The sequence below is a fragment of the Pyrus communis genome, chromosome 5 (genome assembly GCF_041283825.1).
Source record: "Pyrus communis isolate YQ-2024b chromosome 5, ASM4128382v1, whole genome shotgun sequence".
Classification (NCBI taxonomy): Eukaryota; Viridiplantae; Streptophyta; class Magnoliopsida; order Rosales; family Rosaceae; genus Pyrus; species Pyrus communis.
In genome coordinates, this window is record NC_142569.1 from 17855515 (window position 1) to 17881793 (window position 26279).

General features: G+C 37.3%; 1 protein-coding gene across 1 annotated transcript; it reads left to right on the top strand.

The window, feature by feature from the left end:
• Nucleotides 1-26279, top strand: LOC137721858 (serine/threonine-protein kinase TOR). The gene is made up of 56 exons (XM_068460885.2): nt 1-249; nt 602-940; nt 1025-1099; nt 1411-1682; nt 2208-2367; nt 2491-2634; nt 2764-2933; nt 3045-3249; nt 3327-3506; nt 4150-4302; nt 4580-4701; nt 4839-4938; nt 5035-5130; nt 5377-5507; nt 7843-7945; nt 8023-8205; nt 8452-8544; nt 8672-8707; nt 9088-9186; nt 9279-9377; nt 9535-9697; nt 11361-11485; nt 11605-11657; nt 12329-12452; nt 12559-12744; nt 13417-13569; nt 13641-13793; nt 15351-15422; nt 15534-15662; nt 15769-15830; nt 16060-16157; nt 16321-16430; nt 16501-16674; nt 17349-17414; nt 18161-18229; nt 18329-18439; nt 19037-19177; nt 19266-19394; nt 19520-19685; nt 19769-19983; nt 20467-20673; nt 21004-21117; nt 21212-21415; nt 21643-21723; nt 22265-22339; nt 22416-22482; nt 22562-22722; nt 22866-23039; nt 23341-23469; nt 23559-23642; nt 24227-24288; nt 24368-24440; nt 24526-24660; nt 25093-25266; nt 25343-25608; nt 26036-26279. The coding sequence occupies exons 1-56, from the start codon at nt 169-171 to the stop codon at nt 26052-26054; spliced, it is 7365 nt and encodes a 2454-aa protein (XP_068316986.2). The 5' UTR covers nt 1-168; the 3' UTR covers nt 26055-26279.

The window sequence follows — 26279 nt, forward strand, 5'->3', positions numbered from 1 at the left end:
AAGCGTAATAACGTCTATATTTCCCATCGTCTCCAGCGGAAGAATCAATCTGCCGTTGCTTTCCCGCCGGAGCTTCGATGCCTTGAAGATCAGATTGCAATTGGATATACAGAGAGAGAGAGGGAGGGGGAGAAGTTGGGGTTGTAGGATTTGTGGAGCCTGAGCCAGATGGCGGTCTCGGGCCAGTCCCTCAGTTTTGACGCTCTCAATCGCATCCTTGCTGACCTCTGCACCCGCGGCAGCCCCAAGGTCAGTACTTTGTTCTCTCTATCTCTCTCTGTTTCCTATTTTCTGTTTGGTTCCCGAGAAATTCAAAATTTTCACTTAAGTGGATAACAAATAGGTTTAGTGGGTAGTGCAAGCTATGAATTTGCGAATAATTAGGTATTGAGTTAGTGTAATTGGAGCTATTATAATAGGCCAATTTTAAGCTCACCTCATTTACTGTAGGCAAATTTAAGAACTTTCTCGGTCACTCTACTCTGTAAGGCTAATAGTTTTGAGGGCCCTATGGTTTTCGAAGATTACCCGAAAAAGTTTGTCTTTTATGCTTGTTCCATAACAGAGGACATAAATCTGCTTAAACTGTGCTGTTTCACAGGATGGGGCTTCGCTAGCTTTGAAGAAGCATCTGGAAGAAGAAGCCCGTGACCTCAGTGGAGAAGCGTTTTCGCGTTACATGGATCAGTTGTATGATCGAATTTCGTCTCTTCTGGAGAGCAGTGATGTTGCAGAAACTTTGGGAGCTTTAAGAGCTATTGATGAGTTGATAGATGTGGTGCTGGGAGAGAATTCTTCCAAAGTTTCAAAGTTTGCTAATTATATAAGGACTGTTTTTGAGGTGAAGCGTGATACTGATATTCTGGTCCTTGCTAGTAGAGTTCTGGGCCATCTTGCCAGGGCCGGGGGAGCAATGACTGCAGATGAAGTGGAACGCCAGGTTTGTTACATTTTTGTGTACCCCCTTGACATAACAGAATTTGATTTAGAATAGTCAAGTATCTGATAAGCCTTGGTCTCTTAGATAAAATTTGCTCTTGATTGGTTGCGGGGGGATAGAGTTGAGTATCGCCGTCTTGCTGCTGTGTTGATCTTGAAGGTAAGTGCTACAATTTTTACTTTTGTACTCATTTATTGATTAGCAGCCGACCCCATTTAGTGGGTGAGGCCTTGTTGTTGCTGCTGCTGCTGTTGTTGTTTGTATTGATTAGCGGTTCTGAGTTTGTTTCTCCGAGGAGACTGCATTTATGTTCAAAGAAACTTTTCATGTTATCCCATCAAAGTTCTATTCTTAAAAAGCAGTTTCATATCAAAGAACTTTTGCTTTTTAATTTTAAAATTCTTTTTTGCTATTCTCATTAAATTTTGATATAGGACATGGTTCTGTAACTCTATGTTTTCTTATTATAGGAAATGGCAGAAAATGCTTCAACAGTGTTCAATGTTCATGTACCTGAATTTGTTGATGCTATTTGGGTTGCTTTGAGGGATCCAGTCTTGCCTATTCGAGAGCTAGCTGTGGAAGCTCTACGTGCTTGCCTTGGTGTTATTGAGAAACGTGAGACACGCTGGCGTGTGCAATGGTATTATTGTATGTTTGAGGCTGCCCAGGATGGGTTGGGTAGAAATGCTTCCGTTCACAGCATACATGGTTCTTTACTTGCAGTTGGAGAGCTTTTAAGGTTGGTAGAGCTTGTGGGGAAGTTTTTATTTTTATTGTTATTATTTTCTAATGTAAAATTGATTGTTATTCACTAGAAGTATCATATGTACAAGATTGGCCAAGCAAAAATGAAACCCTACCACATATGTACAGAATGCGTACCACGATGAATTTTAGCTTGTGTTGATCAGTTCTTCAAGAGACACGTGAACATATGTTCAGGCAATTTTAACTACCATTTTGGTATAGACTTTGTTATTGTGCACATTCATTTATGAATGTGATGGATTCTTGCTGGTCTGAATGAGGTTTTTGCATTAATTTTATGTGACCCTGACGTAGGAGTCACACTATTTTATTAGGTGGAGTTTAGGAAAACCAAAATGGGTACATATGGTCACAATGTGTGAGCAAGTGAAACCTAAATTATTTTAAGTCATGTGAGAATGTACATGTTCTGTGTTACTTTGTGCTACCTTGACATTTTGACCCAGCCATCAACTGCTCCTTCATCAGTTTGAAAAAGTTAATTTCATCTGGGCAGGAATACAGGTGAATTTATGATGTCAAGGTACAGGGAAGTTGCAGAAATTGTCCTTAGATATCTTGAGCACCGGGATAGGCTGGTTCGCCTGAGCATAACTTCGCTGCTACCTCGAATTGCTCATTTTCTGCGAGATCGATTTGTCACAAACTACTTAACGGTTTGTCAACTGTCCTTTATTATTATATTGTAACTGGTGGGCAGAATGGTTCGGGGCAAAATCTGTTTCATTTATATTCACTGTTTGTCATCCCGAATGTGTAAGGATTGCTATTTCTTGCAGATATGTATGAATCATATTCTTGCCGTTTTGCGAATACCGGCTGAACGCTCCAGTGGTTTTATTGCCCTTGGGGAGATGGCTGGTGCTTTGGATGGGGAACTTGTCCACTATTTGCCGACAATAACGTCTCATTTACATGATGCGGTATGTTGACGATCGTGGTCCTCACCATAATATTTATCTTTGCTGTGCTGTGTATGTAGGTTGTAGGTTATGAGTTGTAACTGTGATAGTGGACACATCTCTGACTGTTATTAATCATTTGTTCTCCAGATTGCTCCACGTAGAGGTAGACCCTCTCTTGAGGCTTTGGCTTGTGTTGGAAACATAGCAAAAGCAATGGGGCCAGCTATGGAACCTCATGTTCATGGTCTTTTGGATGTTATGTTGTCTGCTGGTCTTTCCCCTACGCTTGTTGAGGCACTTGAGCATATAACTACCAGGTAGCCTGGGGTTTTCAAGAACTTCTCCTTGCACATTGCACAATTTTGGTGATTAGTCTATGTCTTCCATGTGCACTGACTAGTTCCCTGTTCAATTGGTTGTTAATTCAGTATTCCACCTTTGCTTCCTACTATCCAAGATCGGTTGCTTGACAGCATTTCGGTGGTTCTTTCAAAATCCCACCATTCTCAGGGAAGGTCGGCCGTTGGCATGGGTAGAGGAAATTTAATGACTATCCCTCAGCAAGTCTCAGACCTCAGTGGTTCAGCCCTTGTGCAGCTTGCTTTGCAGACTCTAGCTCGTTTTAATTTCAAGGTTTGTGTGAATACCATTGTCCATTGTGAATCCTAAATGCACCTATAGTCTCTCACAGAAGCTGGTATATGATTTAGGGCCATGACCTTCTTGATTTTGCAAGAGAATCAGTTGTTTTATATTTGGATGATGATGATGGAGCCATCCGGAAAGATGCTGCCCTATGTTGTTGCAGATTAGTTGCAAATTCCTTTTCTGGTGTGCAATATGCTTCTGATAGGTCTAATCGGGGAAAACAACGACGTCTTGTTGAGGAGGTTTGGTTTTGAGCATTAAAATTTATGCTAAACATTCCAACCTTTGATTCTTTTGAACCATTTGTAGGCTGTAAAACCAATTTTGTGCTTGTCTAGTTTATTCAATACTATGTTTATTCAATTTATCTAGTTTCTCTACTTTGCTCAAATTATTGGTAGGAAAGATCACGAAAACTTTCTATCATTGTGTATTTTGCCTATAAATGCGTACCTTTTGGTTGTACACCTTCAGTTCAAATATGCTGATATGGGTCATATGACAACTATTAAATATGTCCATTGGCCATAGTGTGAGGACCTTCCTCCTTCCTTTTTTGCCTTGCCTTCTTTGCAAATTGGAGGCTTGGAGAAGGCAATAATCTTTATGAATGTTTTGTACTTCACTCCTTTTTTATTGCCATCTTTGCAAATTGGAGGCATATAAAAGGCATTAATCTTTTAAATGTTTTGTATTTCATTAGATATGCATTAGACTTAAGAATTTGGATTGCTTTTTTACAGTCTGCTATTATAATTATAATTTGTCAATGTTTTTAAAGTAATGTATCATGTTAAGTCCCAAAATCTCATTGAATAGTCATGTTAGTTTTCTTTTTCTCCTTCTTGGTATATGCTTGTTAACTAGATACTGGCCTTTCTGCAGATAGTGGAAAAACTTCTCATTGAAGCTGTTGCAGACGCTGATGTTATTGTTCGCCATTCAATATTTTCCTCACTTCATGGGAATAGAGGTTTTGATGATTTTTTGGCACAGGCTGATAGTCTGAGCGCAGTTTTTGCTGCTTTGAATGATGAGGTGTGATTTTTACTCTAGATAGACGTGTTCATGACTTAAAGTGTTATATTGGAAATGTAGGCATTGCTGCTTATGCATGTGATATTTGATGTTTTTCTTTTATTTTGCTTTCGTTTAGATATTTTGCTTAAAGTGTTATAATTGTGCAGTTTTCATGTACGGTTTTTGCTGGAATGTATTGAATTTTAATTTGAAATTACTTGTAATGTAGAGTTTGTGAAAATGATCTGTCCTTTTGTGTTATCCATCTTAAAAAAATACTATGATGTTGTTATAGGATTTTGATGTTCGAGAGTTTGCAATTTCTGTGGCTGGGAGATTGTCGGAAAAAAATCCTGCTTATGTTCTTCCAGCACTTCGTCGGCATCTCATACAATTGTTGACTTACCTGGAGCAAAGGTGATGTAAAAGGATCATCAATTTTGTTTACGTACAGTATTTTTTTTTTAATAAATAAGTGGTTGTTTACGGATGATTTTAATGCTAGAATGAACTGTCAAAGTGTCAGATATTGACTTCTCTTGCTATGTCAGCAGTGCAGACACCAAATGCCGAGAAGAAAGTGCGAAGTTACTGGGTTGTTTAATACGAAACTGTGAACGACTAATACTTCCATACATTGCTCCAATACACAAGGTTTGATAAGTCATTTAGTGATTGTTTATCTTAGTCCCCTATCATTTATAGATCTGTTTTTTCCCCTTCTCTCATGGTAAATATCTGATTGTTCAGGCACTTGTTGCAAGGCTTACTGATGGCACTGGTGTGAACGCAAATAATGGCATTATTAGTGGAGTTCTTGTAACTGTTGGGGATCTGGCTAGAGTGGTGGGTATATTTGGCTTTATTCCTCATGGTGTTATTCATTTGTTTTATTTGGATTGAAGGTTGGTAGGTGGTGGGTTTGAGGTGTCTGATGCATGCTGAAGAACATGAAAATGTGTTAATTTTTCTTTTGGCAACAAAACAAAAACAAATTTATTGAATATGAAAAGTAGTTCTCTCTGTTATATAATTGTTTTGTGTTATGCTGATATAAATGCTGTTCTCTTTTTTGTTTTGACTTCTGTCTAGGGTGGTTATGCAATGCGAATATACATTCCTGAGCTTATGCCTTTAATTGTTGAGGCATTATTGGATGGAACAGCTGTCACCAAACGGGAAGTGGCTGTCGCTACTCTTGGTCAAGTTGTACAGAGCACTGGGTATGCACTGTGTTTGTTACATTGCTCTATGATAGGTTCTGTTATATATATTTTTTCATTTTCATCTTTAATCTTGGGTTAGAAACAGCTTCACTGAGGCTTATGCTTATTTACTTATTTGATGTGCATATCTGACTGAATAATTATTTAATTGTCAATTTGGTCATTAAACTTTGGGCTCGTTTTCCTTTTTGTTTGTCAATATGGTAAAAGAGAAACAAATATAGTGTAGGTAGCACTACTCCGAAGTACTGATACCTTGCTGAGTTATTGTTAGTAGTATTCAAGTTAGTATGTCAGGTTATGCGGACCATGCCTCCTCCCTTCCAAACAAAAGATTTCATGGCTACCTAATCTTATGCCCAGTAACTGTTAATCTCAAATATTAAGTTGTTAAGAAGCCCGCCAACCATAGTTAAATGGTATGAGCCGACAATAGATAATATTGTATTAGGTCTTGCATGTGCTCTAGTGACCTAGGAAGATGGTGGCCTACCTTATTTTAATGGAGTCAGGTTGTCACTTCTTTATGCTTGCATCTCTTTGGTTTTAAGAAGCTTGTTTGCTGGAGAGGGAGAATTGTAGGCGGTAAAACAAGGGTTGAGACTCTAGTTACAGAAATTGCTTTATGCATGGCCAACCACTTCGAAAAAATGGAAAAAAGACTTCAAAGTTGGAAGAAGGCCTTCTTATCCAGAGGAGGTAGATTAACTTTGATTCAATCTGTTTTGGGAAGCTTGCCAATCTACTACATGTCCTTGTTCAAAATTCCTTGTTGGGTGATTGGACGCCTAGAAAAACTAATGAAAGGGTTTCTTTGGGAAGGGGTGGAGGAAGGAAAGAAAAACCACCTGGTGAAATGGGAGATAGTTATTAAAAGTAAGGAGGAAGGGGGTTTAGGTGTGGGGAATTTGAGGAATCAGAATGAAGCGTTACTGGCTAAGTGGTTGTGGAGATTCCCAAAGGAACCAAAATCTCTCTGGCACAAGTTGATAAGAAGCATGGATGGGCTGCAGGATAATGGGTGGAATGCAAATCCTCCGGTCCGGGGTTCAAGTGGCAGCCCCTGGAAAGATATTTCGTGTGGTCTCCAATCGTTTCTACAATGTTGCAAGTTTGAGGTGGGCAACGGGGAGAGGGTGAGGTTTTGGGAGGATGGTTGGTCGGAAGGGGGACCATTGAAAGAACAATATCCTAGATTATTCTTGCTATCGAGAATGCACAACCAGAACATCTCAAGTTTTGTGGATCTTTCTATCAATTCTTTGAGCTGGAATTTTGATTTCAGGAGAAATTTGAATGAGGTGGAGATAGAAAAGGCGGCTAGATTATTACAGAAAGTGGAAATTGTTCGCTTGTCTCAATCAAGAGCGGATGACAGAAGGTGGAAACTGGAATTATCAGGATTGTTCACTTGCAAATCCTATCGCTCTTTCTTGAGCAACAATGGGATTGTGCAACATTTTCCACCCTCTTCTCAGATTTGGAAATCAAAAGTTCCTCCGAAGGTCAAAGTTCTTGTGTGGCTAGTGGCTATTGGGAAGCTCAACACTTGTGATCAATTTCAAAGGAGAAGCCCTTTTATTTGCTTCTCTCCCCATTGGTGCAGTTTGTGTAAAGCTAAGGAGGAGAGTGTTAACCACATTTTCCTTCATTGTTCTTACACGATTCAACTGTGGTGGAAATTGTTTCAGGAGGTTAGAGTTAGTTGGGTCATTCCAAAGGGTTGTTTCGAGCTTCTAAGCACCAATTTTGAGGCTCTAGGAATTGGGAGGAAAGCTAAAGCTTTGTGGGGTTGTCTGGTGTCGGCAGTTTTTTGGAACATTTGGTTGCAGCGTAACAAAAGAATTTTTGAGGATTATACTGGTGTGGGGGTGGCAGATCTATGGGGAAGAGTAAGATATTGGGCAGCCCTCTGGGCTTCAGTTTCGAATGATTTTAAGAATTACTCTCTTTCTCACATACTGTGGGATATGTTAGCAGTTGTAAAGTGATTTTGGTTGAGGTTTTCCTACTTGTAATCAGATCCTCTTGAGAGATTTTCTTGTTCTGTTCTTGGTGGATTTCTTATCCACTTCTGTGTATTTCACTTTTCTTTTTTAATAAATTGTTATAGTTTCTTCTCAAAAAAAAAAAAAAAAAAAAAAAACCACTTCCATGAGTGTATAATGTTTTCACTTATATTTGGGGGCTGTGAACCGTAGAAGATAGACTCAGTCCACCTATTGGTATCATGGGGCAACGATTTGAGATACTTTGTTGGCATCAGGTTTCATGAAGTTCTGTATTACATTTTGGTTTGTGTTAAGAAACTTTTATTCTTTGATTTTGGCAGGTATGTCATAACGCCATACAATGAATATCCACTGTTACTTGGCTTACTCTTGAAGTTACTGAATGGTGAATTAGCATGGTCTACAAGACGTGAAGTACTAAAGGTAACTTTTTAATTAGATTGCATGGTTGTTAACCGTAGCCATTTTTTTTATGTTAACCTGTTCTTGGGCTTCACCAGGTTCTCGGAATTATGGGTGCTCTAGACCCTCATGTGCATAAACGACATCAGCAAAGCCTGCCCGGTTCACATGGAGATGTTGCATGTAGTGCCAGTGAATCTGGTCAACACATTCAATCTGCGGATGAATTGCCTATGGACCTGTGGCCATCATTTGCAACGCCTGAAGACTATTATTCTACGGTAGCACATCAAACCTGCTAGGACTTTTGTATTTTATTTTATGGATGTGTATATATAATTATATATATATGTGTGTGTGTGTGTATTTGATTACAATGATGCTCATCATTGTCGCTGATTGCATTTGAGCTGCCTACCCAATCAATGGACAATGGTGATCCACAACTTAAAATCCATTCATATAATATGCATATCAATATGATAAATGACTGTCATTGTTGTTTGTTACATATGTTATGACCACAGGTTGCAATCAACTCCCTTATGCGTATACTTAGGGACCCTTCACTTGCTACTTACCACCTGAAGGTGGTCGGATCTCTTATGTTCATATTCAAGGTATCTAGCATATAGTAATGTGGTTATTGTTTTTCTGAATTACTTTTCTTAGAAGATTTTACTTTTATATTCTTATTATTTGTGTAGTTCTTGATGTCTCATGTTATCTTTTTTGTTGCGAGGTTAGTCAATGGGTGTTGGTTGTGTTCCATACTTACCAAAGGTCAGTGTATAAACATTTCAATTGTGATTTGTTTTGTTTTATGCTTTACGCACATGTAGTAGCATGTGTGTGAAAGCATGTGTACAGACAATCACATGTATTTTACTGTCAAACCTTAGTTTTGTGGATGTGAATTATGTTATACGTTATCTTCCCTTTTTTTATCCAAAACACATTTTAAGTTCCATGCCTTTGGAAGTCCATTTATCAAATTTTCGGGAGAAAAAAACAAGATTCATTTGTCATGACTCTTCTACTGTCTCTTTTTATCTCGAATTACACCTGTTATTAGCTTATCAGCAGTTTATGTACTGGTGCATTTACTTTTTATGTTGTCTTTTTGGCTTTAAATGATGCTTCTTTATTTTTCTTACCTGTAGGTTTTACCTGATTTCTTCCATATAGTCCGGACATGTGATGATGCTTTAAAGGATTTTATAACATGGAAGCTTGGTACGCTAGTGTCTATTGTGCGTCAGGTAATGTCTTGGCCCCTTTTAAGTTTTCATACATGTAGTGATTGTGGATGATTTCTTGATGATTATATATATGGGCATGATGTGCTGTGCAGCATATTGGGAAATATCTGCATGAGTTGCTCGTTCTAATTTCAGAATTATGGTCAACCTTCAGTTTTCCTGCTGCTGGCCGTCCTCAACTTGGTTATCCAGTTAGTTTGACCTTTTCTTTTTGGTTACAATTGCTCTTATCATGAGATTGATCTCTTGTTCTTGAAAGTATAGTTTTTTTTTATTTTTATTTTTATTTATTTTTATTTTATAAATTCCCATTGTGATTATTTTCTGTTCTCCTGTAATCTTTCTCAGGTTCTGCATCTGGTGGAGCAGCTTTGCTTGGCTCTCAATGATGAATTTCGAACGTACCTTCCGGATATTCTTCCATGTTGTATTCAAGTTCTAAGTGATGCAGAACGGTATAACGATTATACTTATGTTCTTGACATCCTCCATACCCTTGAAGTGTTTGGTGGTTAGTACTCTTCATTTTTAATTACCGTGAATATCGATATTTATTGATATTAGAAACTTATTTTTCAAGTCTCGTAAAAAATCCTTATAAGACTGGATTAGCTTGTTAATGAAATGAAAGTATCATAGATATTTGAGAATCAAATTGGTGACTTGAAGAATTGGATGGAGTGTAATAGAACTTTGGAAGGTTTTAAGGGAGTGGGAGTAGGTGAACTATGGGACCGAGTTAGATACTGGCCAGCTCTTTGGGCATCTGTTTCGACTGAGTTTAGGGATTATTCTCACTCTTCTATAATGATGGGTGGGTTAGCAACTGTAAAATGTGTTTAGTTTCAAGTTTGATTTTTGTAAATTAGTCCTATTTGAGAAATCTAGTTTAGTACTTTAGGTTTGATTTTAGTTGGTGGATTTCTTTTCCACTTTTTGTAAATTCTGCTGTTAATAATTAATTTGTTTCTTTACAAAAAAGAATGGTGCCTTGAATTTAAGGAAAGTGGTTGTGTGGATATGCAATTTCTCAAAGAGTAAGTGCAAGAAAGAATCAGATTGGGAAAAGAAGGAATTTCATTTTGTGAGTTACATGTAAAATACAAGCGAGAGTTAGAAAATTTGACCCCTTTGTAACACTTGCGAAAGTAGAATATTCATATTTGATAGTCCTGCTTGAATATTGTTGTCTTTTTTCTCAAGATAGTAGAACCTAAAATAATGGGCAAACGTATGCTCCTGTTATTTTAGAACAGTTCCTTTGTGTTGATTATGAGAGTTATTAAAATAATGCCTGCAGGTGGTTTTAATGTATGATTCTAATTTCTAAATCATGGTAAAGTGGGAGTAAGAGGATTTAATTTATGGATGACTTAATAACTGCAGGTTAGAGAGAGAATTTGCTGAAGATAAAATGGTTCCTTACTGAAAAAAACTGCACCTTTGTATTGTTCATAAGCTGTATTAATGTAGCTGTCAGAGATACATGTTAAAAACTTGGAATAATTCAGGGTTCCATTGGTAACTACAATGTCCCGGGAGAAAAATTACTGCATATAAGCACGACTTGAGATTCATATTCTACAATCTAAGAATCAATTAAGCATCAAGTGATGTACATATATTGGTTAACAATCTGGGGTAGTAATTGGATGACCATGAGTAGTTACTGACCTGGAAACTTCAAAGTGATTGGGTATGAAGTTATTAGACTGATGGAAGAAAGGCTTCCATTGATAAGCATAAAGCTCTGGGATTATTTGTTTTATTTGTGTCTGCTTTCTTATAAATAGATTAGTCATCATATTTGGATGGAAATTTATAGTGAATGGCCATCAGATTTTTAGATACCTTATAATGTAGCATTTATAAGTTCGTAACCGATAGCTTTATTGTAGCCTTTTCTATTTGGATTAATGGATTGTGCGAAATTGCTTGTTTTCATTTTAGATTTGGAAATGTTAGGCTTTTTGGTCTTCTGTTTCAAAGGGCCGTATGGCTGGCTGTTTGGGACTTTTAAGTTCCAAAGGATATTATGGTTTCCTCTGTTGGAGGCTTGGAGCTCAAAAAAGCATTTTGTTAAGCTTCGTTTTTACCACGAAGAAAATATGAATCTGCTGTTCTGGAGTATATGTATGCCAACATGTAAAGACTCATTCAGTGTCCAAATGTAGGAACATTGGATGAACATATGCATCTTCTTCTTCCTGCACTCATTCGCTTGTTTAAAGTTGATGCCTCAGTGGACATAAGACATGCTGCTATTAAAACTTTGACGAAACTGATCCCTCGTGTGCAGGTTGTCATCACACCCTCTACTCCTTTTGTTTTTTATGTACTTCAGTTATATTTGGACAGATTATTGTTCTTGAACAACATGTTCATTGTAATGTGTTGTTATTATTTTTTTTTTTTCAGGTTACTGGTCACATATCTTCTCTCGTGCATCACTTAAAGCTAGTCTTAGATGGGTCCGGTTCCTTTCATAACCTGCCCATTAACTATATGATCTGATCTTCGTGTGCAACTGTTGGTCTTTCTAGACATTGGTTGAAAATTGTCTTCAAGTTTCTTAAACACACCCTCCTGTTTTATATGACTATTTTAGACTATTATATCCTATATTTTTTTTGGCTACTATTATTGCTTGTTTTAGAACTGATTCTCCTTCCTTTGCAGTGAATCCCAATTAATGATAGCTTGCTTCCATTTCATTGTAATTTTTTTATATTTATTTTAGAAATATTTGTTTGAGACATCATTTGTACTTTATAATATGGATGGTTAAACAATTAAAGTCAAGACTTCAACTTTGATCTTTCTTTAACTCAGTGCTCACTCTGTTATTCTAATTCTGTTATTGCATTGCCCTAAAGTTGAGGATGTGTGTTATGTTTCACTATTTCCAGGCTTTCCATTTTGTGTGGTTGGTGTGTATCCCTTGAATATGTCTGAGGGTGTGTTTAATGGTTTTATCACTTTATGTTATGAATAATTTGGGAGAACCTTTTCTTCTGTTTGATGTTATAACTTGTAGCTTAAGACTTATCTGGGAATCTTCAGTACCATGGAATTTAGGTTCATATTTTGTTTTTTAGTTACTTATCTAACACTCGTAGCTGTTTAAATTTTTGTGTTACAGCAAGAATGACGAGCTCCGGAAGGATGCTGTTGATGCCCTTTATTGTCTAGCTCATGCCCTTGGGGAGGACTTCACAATTTTTATCCCATCAATACACAAACTTCTGCTGAAACATCGCTTAAGGGTCTTCCTCATTCCCTAACTTTATTGCCTTATTTTTTCTTTTAAAAAGACATTGTTTGTGATTTCTTACTTTTGCTGATTAAGTAAAAAAGGTTATTTCATTTCAGCATAAGGAATTCGAGGAAATTGAAGGATGGTTGAAGCAACATGAACCTCTAATTTTGGGGAGTACAACTTTTCAAAGATTAAGCCGACGGCTTCCAGCAGAGGTTATTACTGACAATTGGAATGATTTAGAGACTGACCCTTATGATGTTGGGTCAGATGTGCAGAAACAACTTCGAGGCCATCAGGTATATCTCTCCCTTGATTACACGTTCTGTAAGTTGCTTGCTCTAGTGTTTCACACTGCTGCAGTCAAAATGTCTTGGAAGATCAATATAGTGCCCTAGAAAACGCCTGGTATGGATTGGGGCCACTATGTTGTGAGATGGTATTTAAATATATGAACAACATGCTGAGTGCAGTGGGCTAGCAGTTCCTAGGGCATTTAGTTATAAATATAAAGTATTACATTATTAGGAATGACATGTCGAGCAGATCATGTATAGTGTAGCCACTTCTAATTTAGTGGCAACTGTTTTGCAAGCATGGAAGTTGGTGTCAAACACAGTGCATATAATATATTACTGCGCAACCTTTTCTTTAAATTTTTGTTCATGTGATTGGTGAATGTTTATTTTGATATTAAGTTCATCTAACTTAGCACGTAATATGGTTGTTAAACATGACAACGTTTCTTTTCATTTGCTATTCGAATTTGCTAGGGTTATTATGACATGATCTATTATTTTTTGGTCTATGCTAGTATAAGTGTTCTGGTTTTGGTGTGCTGCTTATGTATGTTTTCGAGATGCATATATCTAGTTATGTCTGATTGGCTTTGCCCTCATATTTATATGATAATACTATTTCTTTTTATTTTGGCTGTAAGTTGTTTTTTGACTTGTACAAGTTACATACAGGTCAATGATGGTCGATTACGCACTGCTGGGGAGGCTTCTCAGCGCAGTACCAAAGAAGATTGGGCAGAATGGATGAGACATTTTAGTATTGAACTTCTGAAGGAATCTCCTTCTCCTGCTTTACGAACCTGTGCAAGGTTTGCACAGCTGCAGGTATTGCATGTTATAATTATTTGTCCGTAACTTCTATTGGAGTTTGCGCTCTGATATCCTCCTTTTTGCAGCCATTTGTTGGGCGGGAGCTATTTGCAGCTGGTTTTGTTAGCTGTTGGGCACAGCTAAATGAGACTAGTGAGGAACAGTTAGTTGGAAGTTTGGAGATGGCATTTTCATCCCCAAATTTACCTCCTGAAATTTTGGCAACACTTCTTAACTTGGTATGCCTTTTTCATTATATTATTACTCCACGAGTCGTGTGATTTTAGCTTGGTGTGCTTAAAGCCTCTGTTGTTTCATGATTACATTTACATATATGTATGTAACTATGTATGATGAATGTATATAATTTTTTTCTGTTGAGGGCGTCCATTTATAGTTTAAGTAGGAGCGTGTCAGTAATATGTTGCTAACATATGAATATCATGATTATTATCAATTTATCACCATTAGGTCAATTTTTATTGGAGACATCGTGTTTGTCTATTTGTTTGATCATAATTTGATAGCAAAATTAGTTCAACTTTGCTGATTTTTTGTAAGAATGATCCTTAACTATAGACAGCTTGGATCATCAGATAACTTTTAGGTCGGGCTCACCAATGTGACCTCCTACTTTCCCTTGTCCAAGCTATCTGTGTGGGACTGATTTTAAGTAAGTGTGAGAAAGCTATATTCTATTAGGATTATAATGGGGTGGGGGTAGCAGAACTACGGGATAGAGTAAGATAGTCGGCAGCCCTCTGGGCATCAGTTTCGAATGAGTTCAGGGATTATTCTCTTTCTCATATAGTGTGGGATATGTGTTAGCAGCCGTAACATGATTTTGGTTGACGTTATGTTACTTGTAAATAGATCTACTTGAGAGATCTTAGCTAGTTTTGCTAGATGGTGGATTTCTTATCCACTATTTTGTAATTCATGTTATTTTTTTTAATAAAGTGTTGTCATTTCTTCTCAAAAAAAAAAAAAAAAAAAAAAATTAGGATCTCATGGGCAAATGTGACATCTAAATAAACCTACAGTTCAAATTCGAACATGCAAAAAATTAGGCAAACACTTGTCAAACAAATAATGAAAAAAAAAAAAAAAAAAAAAAAATCTGTTAGGAATGTTAAAAATCACCATCCTTTTGCTCTAAGTCTAAATTATCATATAGATGATGGAGAAGAAAAGGAATTGTGTATGTTCTACAGACACACACACACACACACACAGTCTCCTTCCGTTGAGAGATTCCTCAAATAAGGACACCTTTGTGGGGCCCACTCCACATCGTATTTCAACGATCCAACCGTCCATCATTTAGGTCTTCCTCAAAGATCATCTCCACCAAAAATCACCCAATCCGAAACCATTTGACATTGAATTAAATGGTAGTCATAATAGTGTTTCTTTGAAATTGTATTTGCCAATTTATTGCAAGGATGATTTAAGAATGATGTACTAAAATATAGATGCTTTGGATCATTGAAATATATTAAGGAATGAGCACCACAAAGGTATCCCTCAATACATACATACATACATATATATATATATGTATATAGTCAATAATATTCTATTATTTATGTCATGTATTATGTATATCTATATATATATAAACTAAATAACTAGAGGTTCTGTATGGAAATATGGAGAAGAAAAAAAAAGGAAACTGCGTCCTGCATCAACTTTCTCTTGCATGAGACCTGCATCAACTTTCTCTTGCATGAGATAGCAGTTCTGTTTCCCTGGTTGGATTTTTATTGATTTTGTTTAATTAATTGTGTCTGAAGGCAGAGTTCATGGAACACAATGAGAAGCCTCTTCCTATAGACATTCGCCTGCTTGGAGCTCTTGCAGAAAAGGTACGGTTAATTTTTTTTTTGACATTTTTTGGGAAGGCTGGGAGGGTGATCCCAGTTTTTGTTATCTCTTACATGTTTCACGTATGTTTACTTATCTATTTTACATTTCAGTGTCGTGCATTTGCAAAGGCCTTACATTACAAAGAAATGGAATTTGAAGGAGCGCGCTCCAAGAAAATGGACCCTGTTGCTGTAGTTGAAGATCTTATACATATAAACAACCAGTTACACCAGCATGAGGTTCGATGGAAAAGAAAATCATTATGCCACTTCCTAACTATATTTTGAGGTTTGATATTTCTGTGAACATTGGCTGTCATTTATTGATAAATTTGTGTTTTCTCAGGCTGCAGTTGGAATATTGACCTTTGCCCAACTAGATTTGGATGTTCAACTCAAGGAGTCATGGTAACTTTTAATAGTATACATTCCAAGAATTTTCTTCCCCTTATAACAAACCCTTTTTTTCCTGCCTTTCTTTGACAATAGGATTTTCAGGAGCCTTTTCTTCTCTTGAAATTTCCATGCCCTTTACTGAATTGTCATTTATTTTAAAGAAAGCAACTTAGTTTCTACTAACTTTGCAAAAGAATGACTCATATAAAACCTTGTCCACTGCATCTCTCTACTTGTTAAGGTATGAGAAGTTGCAGCGATGGGACGATGCTCTCAAGGCCTACACTGAAAAAGCCTCTCAAGCATCGAGTCCACGTCTTGTTTTGGATGCCACTTTAGGTCTGTGTTGCTTATTTTATTGTTGTTTTGGACGCCGCTTTATATTTAATGTGCTATTAAGTATCTTTAAATTTACTGTTATTATCATGTAATCGTTTATCTTTATGTATGGTATCATTCTTTCTTGCATTTTGAATATGGTTTGTATTGGTGGCTTCTGTAGGTCGGATGCGATGTCTTGCTGCTTTGGCACAATGGGAGGAGCTTAACAACCTGTTCAAGGAATATTGGACCCCAGCTGAACCGGCTGCTCGGTTGGAAATGGCATCAATGGTTGGTTTGTGATTAAACAGGGCTTGTTTATGTCCTTAGTTCCATAATTTAACAAATTTGGTTGTGCTAGGCTGCTAATGCTGCTTGGAACATGGGGGAGTGGGATCAAATGGCAGAATATGTGTCACGGTTAGATGATGGTGATGAAACCAAACTTAGGGGCTTGGGGAACACTGCTGCTAGTGGGGATGGAAGTAGTTATGGAACATTCTTTAGAGCTGTTCTGTTAGTTCGAAGAGGAAAGGTACACTTTACTTTTTCCATAATCTACATTTAGATAACGTAAAATATAATTATAGTGATAGATTCTACTTTATGGCATTTCAAAAAGTTATATATCACCATTTTAAGATCATGAAACATCCATTTACTGTTTTTCTAATATCTATCGAACCTAACATGAGTAAGAATATTTGTTAATCAGCAAGGATCAGCTTGGCAGGACATTAAAATATTAAAACCATTGAAGCATTTATGCTTTTCATTAACAAATAGTCAAAATAGGTTAATATATGCGAAAAAGTCTACTTTAGTTAAACTTTTTATTTTACGGATTAGTCATTATAATACACTGTATTTGCGTTAAAAATACCACTTATTTGAATGAGACAGAATGCCTCTTTGTTCATTGTGGACAGTGATCATTGAGAATTTCAAAGTTCACGTTTTGTTATACAGTCAAGTTAGCTTCTTAGTTTTTATATTATCGGTGTACATAATACATACATACATACATATATATATATATATATCATATACAATATTGATTATAGAAGAGAGAGTTTTTGAAGTTCTCATTGTACCTAAAGGATATACTAAGTGGCAACCAGTAAGGGTGCCTGAACAATTTGGGAACATTCTTTGTTTTTTAATGTATTTGACCTATTCTATTTTGTTTTCTGTTGTCTCCGGGCACAGTATGATGAAGCACGTGAGTATGTTGAGAGAGCTAGGAAATGCTTGGCAACAGAGCTCGCTGCTTTGGTGAGTCTTCTATATTTTTTTCATTATACTATGAGTCCATGTGATTGAGTTTCACATGATGGGGTTGAAGCATTCAGCTGGGATTTAGAAATAATGACCATATTGATTTCAATGCTAATATATTGTCTATGTCAGAATGGTTCTGTATAAGTGTATGGACCTAAATTTAATCCAAAGCAAAGGTTTGTGGGGTTCTGAGCTTTATAGAAAAGGGGGTTAATCTACCAGTATGGGACCTTTGTGCTTAACTACGAATGACCTATATACAGCAGAAGAGGAAATAATGGCATCTGTTGTTATAGGTGTGTCTGCGTCCAAGTGTTCAGTATGTTGGATTTACTAGTCTTAGGTGCAAAGATGGGGAGGACAAAGTTGTTACCTCTTTCCATATGCCTGTTTTCAATGGATTGATTTTGTCTTTCCTTTATGTTTTCCACTTGATTGGCTGTTTCTTCCTTATAAGATGCGTTCTTTATTATATAATAATACGGGTCTGTTATGTTTATAAGTTAGGTTTGTATACCGAGGTTATGCTTATCTGAAAGGCTGAAAAAAAATTACGCGCAATTTAATGGTTTGAAACACTTGGTCAGAGCAAGCCATACATTCCATTTTCAGCAGAACTTTCTGAGTTACTTTCAGTATCATTAACTTGGCAATGTAATATACCGGATACCACAGTAGCCCCCCGCATGTAATAGTTTTTCCTTTTGGATATTTTGATTATTGACATCTTCACTTTGTAGGTTTTGGAGAGCTATGAACGTGCATATGGCAATATGGTCCGTGTTCAGCAACTGTCAGAACTTGAGGAGGTTTGCTCTTTGTTTTTTTCTTTTTGGAGACGGGTTGAGAAGCGAGGTTGTTCCCTCTATATTTGTTGCATGAATCGTAATGTGAAAATCCATAATCAGGTCATTGATTATTGCACACTTCCCCTGGGAAACCCTGTTGCTGAAGGACGACGAGCACTTATTCGCAATATGTGGAATGAGCGGATACAAGGAGCAAAACGTAATGTTGAGGTGAACATGCTTTATTTATAATTAGTTTATGCATAGCTAATAAATGAACGGATAAATAAAAGGCTCCAAGGGAAATGTGGTAACATTTGGATTCATAAACTTTCTTCTTTAACTTTTTCTATTGGATTAAGATCGTTACTTCATAGTCAAAGTAATCAAGTTTACTTCTCTGGATATATACATTTTGACCTTTAATGTCAACCTTCTGCAGCCCTTGCTCTTGGTTTTTTATGTGGTTTGACCTGGCCATATGTTCTTGGTCACAGCTGGGACAAAAACTAAAACTCAGTATTTATGTATTTTATTGATTTGACATTATTTCTGCATTTGTGTGATTATATAGTCTAGTATATACAATCTTGATATCCACAGATACTGGAAAATAATTGTGCGATTGCTGCTAGGCCAGAAAAACCTAAGAGAGCTAGACTGTTCCATCTAGTTATGTTTCATGCCCCCACAACATCAGGCTGGGGTTATCTGTAATTAACATCAGTTCAAGAACATATGCATGCCAATCCACATCTCATGGTTGGTTTACTGAAACTTTTCTGGCTGCATCAGCTACTTCTAAATGTGACCATACTTAATATGCAGGTATGGCAGGCGCTTTTAGCAGTTAGAGCACTTGTTCTACCTCCAACAGAAGATATTGACACTTGGCTTAAGTATGCTTACCTTTGTCGGAAAAGTGGGCGAATTAGTCAGGCTAGATCTACTTTAGTCGAACTCTTACAGGTTGGTGGTACATAATTATCAAAGGATGCTAGCATTGCATTTATTCTCATCTTGTTTGTTTGTTTGAACATGGTTTAATTGTGTTCAGTATGATCCTGAAACATCTCCTGAAAGCGTGCGGTATGATGGGCCCCCACAAGTGATGCTTGCATATTTGGAATACCAATGGTCACTTGGAGAGGACATAAAGCGCAAGGAAGCATTTGCTAGGCTACAGGTAGAAAATTTTACCTTTTTGTGTAAGCACCAATGAGCAAGTACTTCTGCTTCAACTAGCTATGCACTACCTACTTCCAAAATTTCTTATTGTGTATATTGTTTGGCTGGGGCAATATGGTTCAGAATTTGGCAGTAGAGCTTTCAAGTCGACCTAGTATTCAACCGGTTACCCCGTCTGGCTTGATGAGCTCTAGTAGTCTGAGTGTTCCACTTATCGCCCGTGTGCATCTCATACTGGGAGACTGGAATTGGGCTCTTTCTCCTGGATTGGATGATGATTCTATAGAAGGTGTTATTTGCTTATTTAAGTTCCAGATAACCACTGCAGAAATTATCAATCTTCTTTTGTTAATTAACTATAATTTTGTGTAGAAATTCTCAATGCCTTCCGGACTGCAACTCAATGTGCCAATAAATGGGCAAAGGCATGGCACAAGTGGGCACTGTTTAATACAGCAGTGATGTCACTTTATAATGTAAGAGGTTGTGCAAATGTCGCATCACAGTTTGTTGTTGCAGCGGTCACTGGATATTTTCATTCGATAGCATGTTCAGCGAATACTAAAGGTGTTGATGATAGTTTACAGGTAAATATTATTCCTTGACTAAGTGTTATTTGCAACATGAGTACCATTCTGGACTTGCCTGTTCACCCCTGAGCCAGATTTGGGTATTTTGTATAGTGTTCAATTTGTCTCTGTACTGCCTTTGAAGAGCTGGGCCTTTCACTTGATTTCTGTACATAAAGTTTCTCTTTAATATAGATCACCTGCTTTCTTTGAACCTTTTGGTTTCTATGTTTTGCACTGGCTCTACAACTTCAGGTTCTTGCATACAAATTGCACTTTCTATAATCTGAGAGGCATCCATGCTGTGTAAATTGGGTTATGTGGTAGGAATCTAAGTAACTTACGCTAGTTTTGATCTGTGAGGATTATAATAGATATCTGACTATGCATTTGTATATCCTGATTCCTAATAGAAGCATAAAAGGAAAGATACTATTCTCATTAATAATACCTCTATTTCATAAATATCATTTATCATACAGTTTCATTTGTTATGTGCAGGATATTCTTCGTCTTCTTACATTGTGGTTCAACCATGGAGCTACTGCAGAAGTGCAAATGGCACTACAGAAAGGGTTTGCACATGTTAATATTAATACATGGCTGGTGGTTTTGCCTCAAATAATCGCCAGGATACATTCTAATAACAATGCTGTGAGGGAACTGATACATTCGCTTTTGGTTCGGATTGGACAAGGTCATCCACAGGTATGCTTTTGATGAACTAAAGCATTCTTCAGACTGACTAGTTCCTTATTTTAGTTACTTCTTTTCACTTTATAATTTTGGATTTCATTTGACATAAGACATGTAGCCTCAAGGTATTTTACGCCTTTGCAATGCCTCATATAGTTATTCAGTCTTCTGTTGTCGAATTTCATGTTGTATGCAATTGTGACGACTGCTCCTTAATTAACTTGTAGGTTAAATCTCATTTTGGGCTCAAGTTCCTGTAGCATGTCTTGCAGCAACTTAAATGCCAATAATTCATATAATGAGACTTGCTTAAGTACTAAACTCACTAAATTCCTTTTGCAGGCTCTTATGTACCCTCTCCTTGTAGCATGTAAATCAATAAGTAATTTACGTAAAGCTGCAGCTCAAGAAGTGGTTGACAAAGTTCGGCAGCATAGTGGTGTGCTTGTGGACCAGGTGAATAGTTCAATTTAATTTCCAGCAACTTTTCCGGTTCTTTCTCCCTGTTTGGCAATAGAAAACCCTTACAGAAAGTTGATTTTGGCTACAGGCACAGCTTGTGTCAAAGGAGCTAATCCGGGTCGCAATACTTTGGCATGAAAAGTGGCATGAGGGTCTGGAAGAAGCTAGTCGCCTGTATTTTGGTGAACATAACATTGAGGGAATGCTAAAAGAATTGGAGCAACTCCATGAAATGCTTGAGGAAGGAGCTAAAGAGAACAATACAACCATAAAAGAGAAAGCATTCATTGAGGTTGGTTTCATTGCTTGTGTTGCACTTGGTTTTAAAATCGTTTCTGCATCTTGTGCCAGTCAACATTTTTCCAACCTCTTGAATAGCTAACTGTGAAATTAAACGCCAAATCAGAGTATTATATCCTTCCTAAGCAAACTGCTGTCTCACTTTCTCACTCGTCAAAACCTTCACTGGAACTCTGCTTAAGTTCACTTCTGAGTACATCACCATGGTGTGAATCTCAGGCATATCGTCATGAATTGCTGGAGGCCTATGAGTGCTGCATGAAATTTAAAAGAACAGGGAAAGATGCTGAGCTTACTCAGGTACGAAGATTTTCTAGAGCAAAATGTCGGTTGTTTTACTTTTTGAGTTGGTTAACCTTGTCCTTCTTCAAGAATGACTTGAATCCATTAGTATCCTCGAACTGTTAGGTAATAAATGGTCAATCTGTTATCTTGTGTGTGTGAGTTGGATCCTTGTTCTAGATACAGTGGAAACATACTTACCAATTCGTGGTTTTCCTTTACTTATTTCTTTCTCCATTATTGAAGTCAGTTAGATGTATTATGCATGAGCCTTCTCATTCTAACAGCTTACCTGTTACACTTTTCAACTAATCTCACTTACATTCATGGCTAACTTGCCTCATCTTCTGCCTTTAGATTTAAAGTTTGTTTATTTGTGAATAGTATGATTTGTGTTAAAACTTTCTTCATCAATTGTGTTTATTTGTGAATACAGTTCTTGGATTTTATATGCATGTTAACTGCTGCTTCTCTACAGCATAGGGATTGTGGCATCAAAATTTTATTTGAGTTTTGTCATAATCTCAGATACTAAATATTTAAACCATGCCTTGATCAGGCTTGGGATCTTTACTATCATGTATTTAGACGAATAGATAAGCAGCTGCAGAGTCTTACTACTCTGGACTTAGAGGTAAGGACATCTCCTTTCATGTTTGACTTCTGTCATTATATATTCACTGACATTTTTCTCTACATATGGTTACTAGTCCGTCTCACCAGAGTTGTTGGAATGTCGTAATTTGGAGCTCGCTGTTCCTGGGAAATATCGTGCGGGTAAGCACACAATTTCACAATAATCGATATGTATTGGTATTCAACCTGAGTTAATAAATTGATAATTTTCATATTGCAGAATCTCCTGTTGTAACAATTGCATCGTTTGCATGCCAACTTCTGGTCATAACATCCAAACAAAGACCAAGAAAATTGACGATTCGTGGGAGTGATGGTAAGGATTATGCCTTCTTGCTGAAGGGACATGAAGATTTACGCCAAGATGAACGCGTCATGCAGGTAATCCCTTTCTCTTTACCTAAATAATTGTTACAAATTTGGATACTGGGTTCCTAAATTTGTATTTCGTCTTTCTGTATAGACCTAAATACTTCTCCTCGCTATGTTAGTTACTCATAAAACCTGACCTGGGACTTTTTTAGCTTTTTGGTTTGGTGAATACACTACTGGAGAATTCAACAAAAACTGAGGAGAAGGATCTCTCCATTGAACGATATGATGTCATTCCATTGTCTTCAAACAGTGGACTAATTGGTTGGGTTCCAAGCTGTGACACCCTTAACCAGCTCATCAGGGAGTACAGAGATGCCAGAAAGGTGAGTTGGTTCCCTTTAATTGCTTCATTTTTTTTCTGACAGCCCTAAATGTTAGCGGAGTGTCTCCAGCCTTACATTGAGAGGGAGTGTTAGCATAGTCTTGCATTGCCTGAGTACCTATGGGCTATGCAGGCAGAAACACATAGGCAGCCTTCCTTGTAAGGCAGTTTGCAAAGATAAGTTGTAGTGTTGTACCCATGGGTATAAAACAATCGTTTGTGTGTCTGTGTATGTAAAGGGGCATGTTCCTAAACTTTGGTATACGTGTATTAATGTGTTATAAATGCTTTCTTGGTTTTAGATCACTCTAAATCAAGAGCACAAGTATTTGCTAAGTTTTGCTCCGGATTATGATCGTTTGCCACTCATAGCTAAAGTGGAAGTCTTTGAGTATGCCCTGCACAATACAGAGGGAAACGACCTTGCAAGGGTATGATTCTAACCAAATGCATATTCTTCATGTATTCATTGGTTGCTTTGAGTACCTTTTCTCAAGGTGTATAGAGCTGCTTTTCATAGGTCCTTTGGCTGAAAAGTCGCACTTCTGAGGTATGGCTGGAGAGGAGGACAAACTATACGAGAAGTTTAGCAGTTATGAGCATGGTAAGTGTTTTATTTGCATCACGCAGTGCACACACGAGCATGTATGTGTTTTTCTTTGTGGCGTAAACACATGTATGTAAATGAAATTCAGAATCAGAATGCCCTAATTTTAAGAAAAGTTTAAGACTCCATTGCCGAATGAGAATGCCCTCATTTTAAGAAAATTTAGGACCACATTGTGGTACCAAGTGATCTGATAATTCCAACCATATCTCTAGGTTTCTTTCAAAGATCATCCCTGCCGAAAGGTCAACACAATCTAAAATCTAGTTGTTTCCGAATAATACATAAAACCTATGTTTTCAATAAACATGAAAGTGAAAAAGATGATAATCTAATGATTAAGCTATTCCAACAACAACAACAAAGCCTTTTCACACTAAGTGGGGTCGGTTGATGAAGCTATTCCAATTTGGAAAAAATTTCTGTGGATGATCCTTTAATGGGTACCTATGAAAATGAACAGATTTGACCATGAGATATGTGGGGTTGGTCATAACAATGTGGTCCGTAGTTTTCTTACAATGGTGGCAAAGTACTCAATTCTGCTTGTAAAATTATAGACTTAACTGTTTTTATATCAGGTTGGGTACCTTCTTGGCTTAGGTGATCGGCACCCAAGCAATCTTATGCTGAACCGCTACAGGTATGTAATTGTTATGCATGAAATTTGGACCAACAAACGGTGGATTGGTAATTTGGATCTCATATTCTGTTGCTTACAGTGGGAAGATCTTGCACATTGATTTTGGGGACTGCTTTGAGGCCTCTATGAACCGGGAAAAGTTCCCTGAGAAGGTATAACGCTACAATGCAATGTGCTTTTAGTTAATGTTTAATTTACAGTTCCAGATAATCACTATAAATACTTGTGTATTTTCAGGTCCCTTTTCGGTTGACTAGAATGCTTGTGAAAGCAATGGAGGTTAGTGGTATAGAGGGCAACTTTCGTTCAACATGTCAAAATGTGATGGAAGTCCTACGAATACATAAAGATAGCGTTATGGCTATGATGGAGGTATGGCAACCAGATAGTTTTGTTTTGATCAGTAAGCCTTTATATATTATTTTATTAGGATTTAGGATACATTCATTCTGAAGTATTTTACTCAGCACCAAGCTGACTATGATACCAATGGGGCATTTTCTGAATAAACCTGCAAGGAGAATTGATCAAAGAGCTGTATGAACTATTATTTACAGCAATATAGGTGATAACATCCAGGTCAAGATATCAGTACATACCTAAGCCTTCGTATTATGCCATTGAAAAGCATCTATTCGCAGCAAGCAATTGTCATCTAAAATTTCAAAGTAATGGGGTGGACTTGTGGGTGGGTGTGGTTTTGTTGATACCGTTGATGGTGCCCTATTGAACGAACAACACTAAATTCATTCTCCTTTAAATCCTTGAGTAAGGAAGCTAATTCTTAAGTTTACCTGTTTTCAGGCCTTTGTCCATGATCCTCTCATCAATTGGCGTCTCTTCAACTTCAATGAAGTTCCCCAAATGTCAATGCTTGGAAATAGTAATGTTACTCCTGTTGTGGGTGCTGAAGAACCTGCTCAACATAGAGAGCTTCGCCAACCTCAACGAGGTGCTCGTGAAAGGGAACTTCTTCAGGTATTCCAGAAATTCATCCTAGGATGCTTCAAAATGATGTTCTTGGTTATGCTCATTTATTTGGTTTTCCATGTAGGCTGTCAATCAACTGGGTGATGCTAATGAGGTCTTGAATGAGCTTGCTGTGGTTGTCATGGCTCGGATGAAGAGTAAACTTACTGGACGTGATTTTTCTGCCAGTTCCTCTGTATCTTCCAGCTCTATTCAACATGCAATTGACCACAGCACGCTGATTTCTGGAGACAGTAGAGAAGTTGATCATAGTTTATCTGTTAAGCAGCAAGTTCAAAAGTTGATTATCCAAGCATCATCTAGTGAAAATTTATGCCAAAATTATGTCGGGTAAGATGTTTGAAAATTTTCCTCTTTATCTCCAGTTTCTTTAAAGCTAGTTTTAGAATAATTAAACACATGTGCATGTGTACTCATTCGGTCCTTGCCTGACATGAATGGAGGTTTGGCATATGAAGTCTATTGGTTTGTGACAACCTATGATTGGTTTTGTTTGGGATCTCAATGCCCAAAGTCTCATCTGACACACACCAGTTTGGTGGGATCAAAGACACTTAATACCGACATTCATATATTGTTCACCTCGCCTAGCAATCGTTGGGTGAATGGCTATATTATTGAGTGGGAATAATATAAACTGCCGCAAAGGTGAAATACAATCAATCTGGATGCCGAAGTCATGCTGTGTTTTTTCTCAGTTCTGTATACCGATTTAGAATGTGCGTTTGTCTAACAACGGCTGTTGTGCTTATTTCAGGTGGTGTCCGTTTTGGTAAGCAGCGGCCGACTGTACATAATGTGTATATGTATATATTGTTTGTACGTATTTGTGGGCCACAGCATGACCTTGTAAGGAGTATGCTTTGTATTCTTGTAGAAAATGTGCCATGCCAACCAATGGTATTGTATAAAGTAGGTGGAAGCTATACGCGAAACAAATCTCTTCCTATGTAGCTTGTGTATGTAATACATTATTAAAGTGCAAGATTGGATTTGTTTCA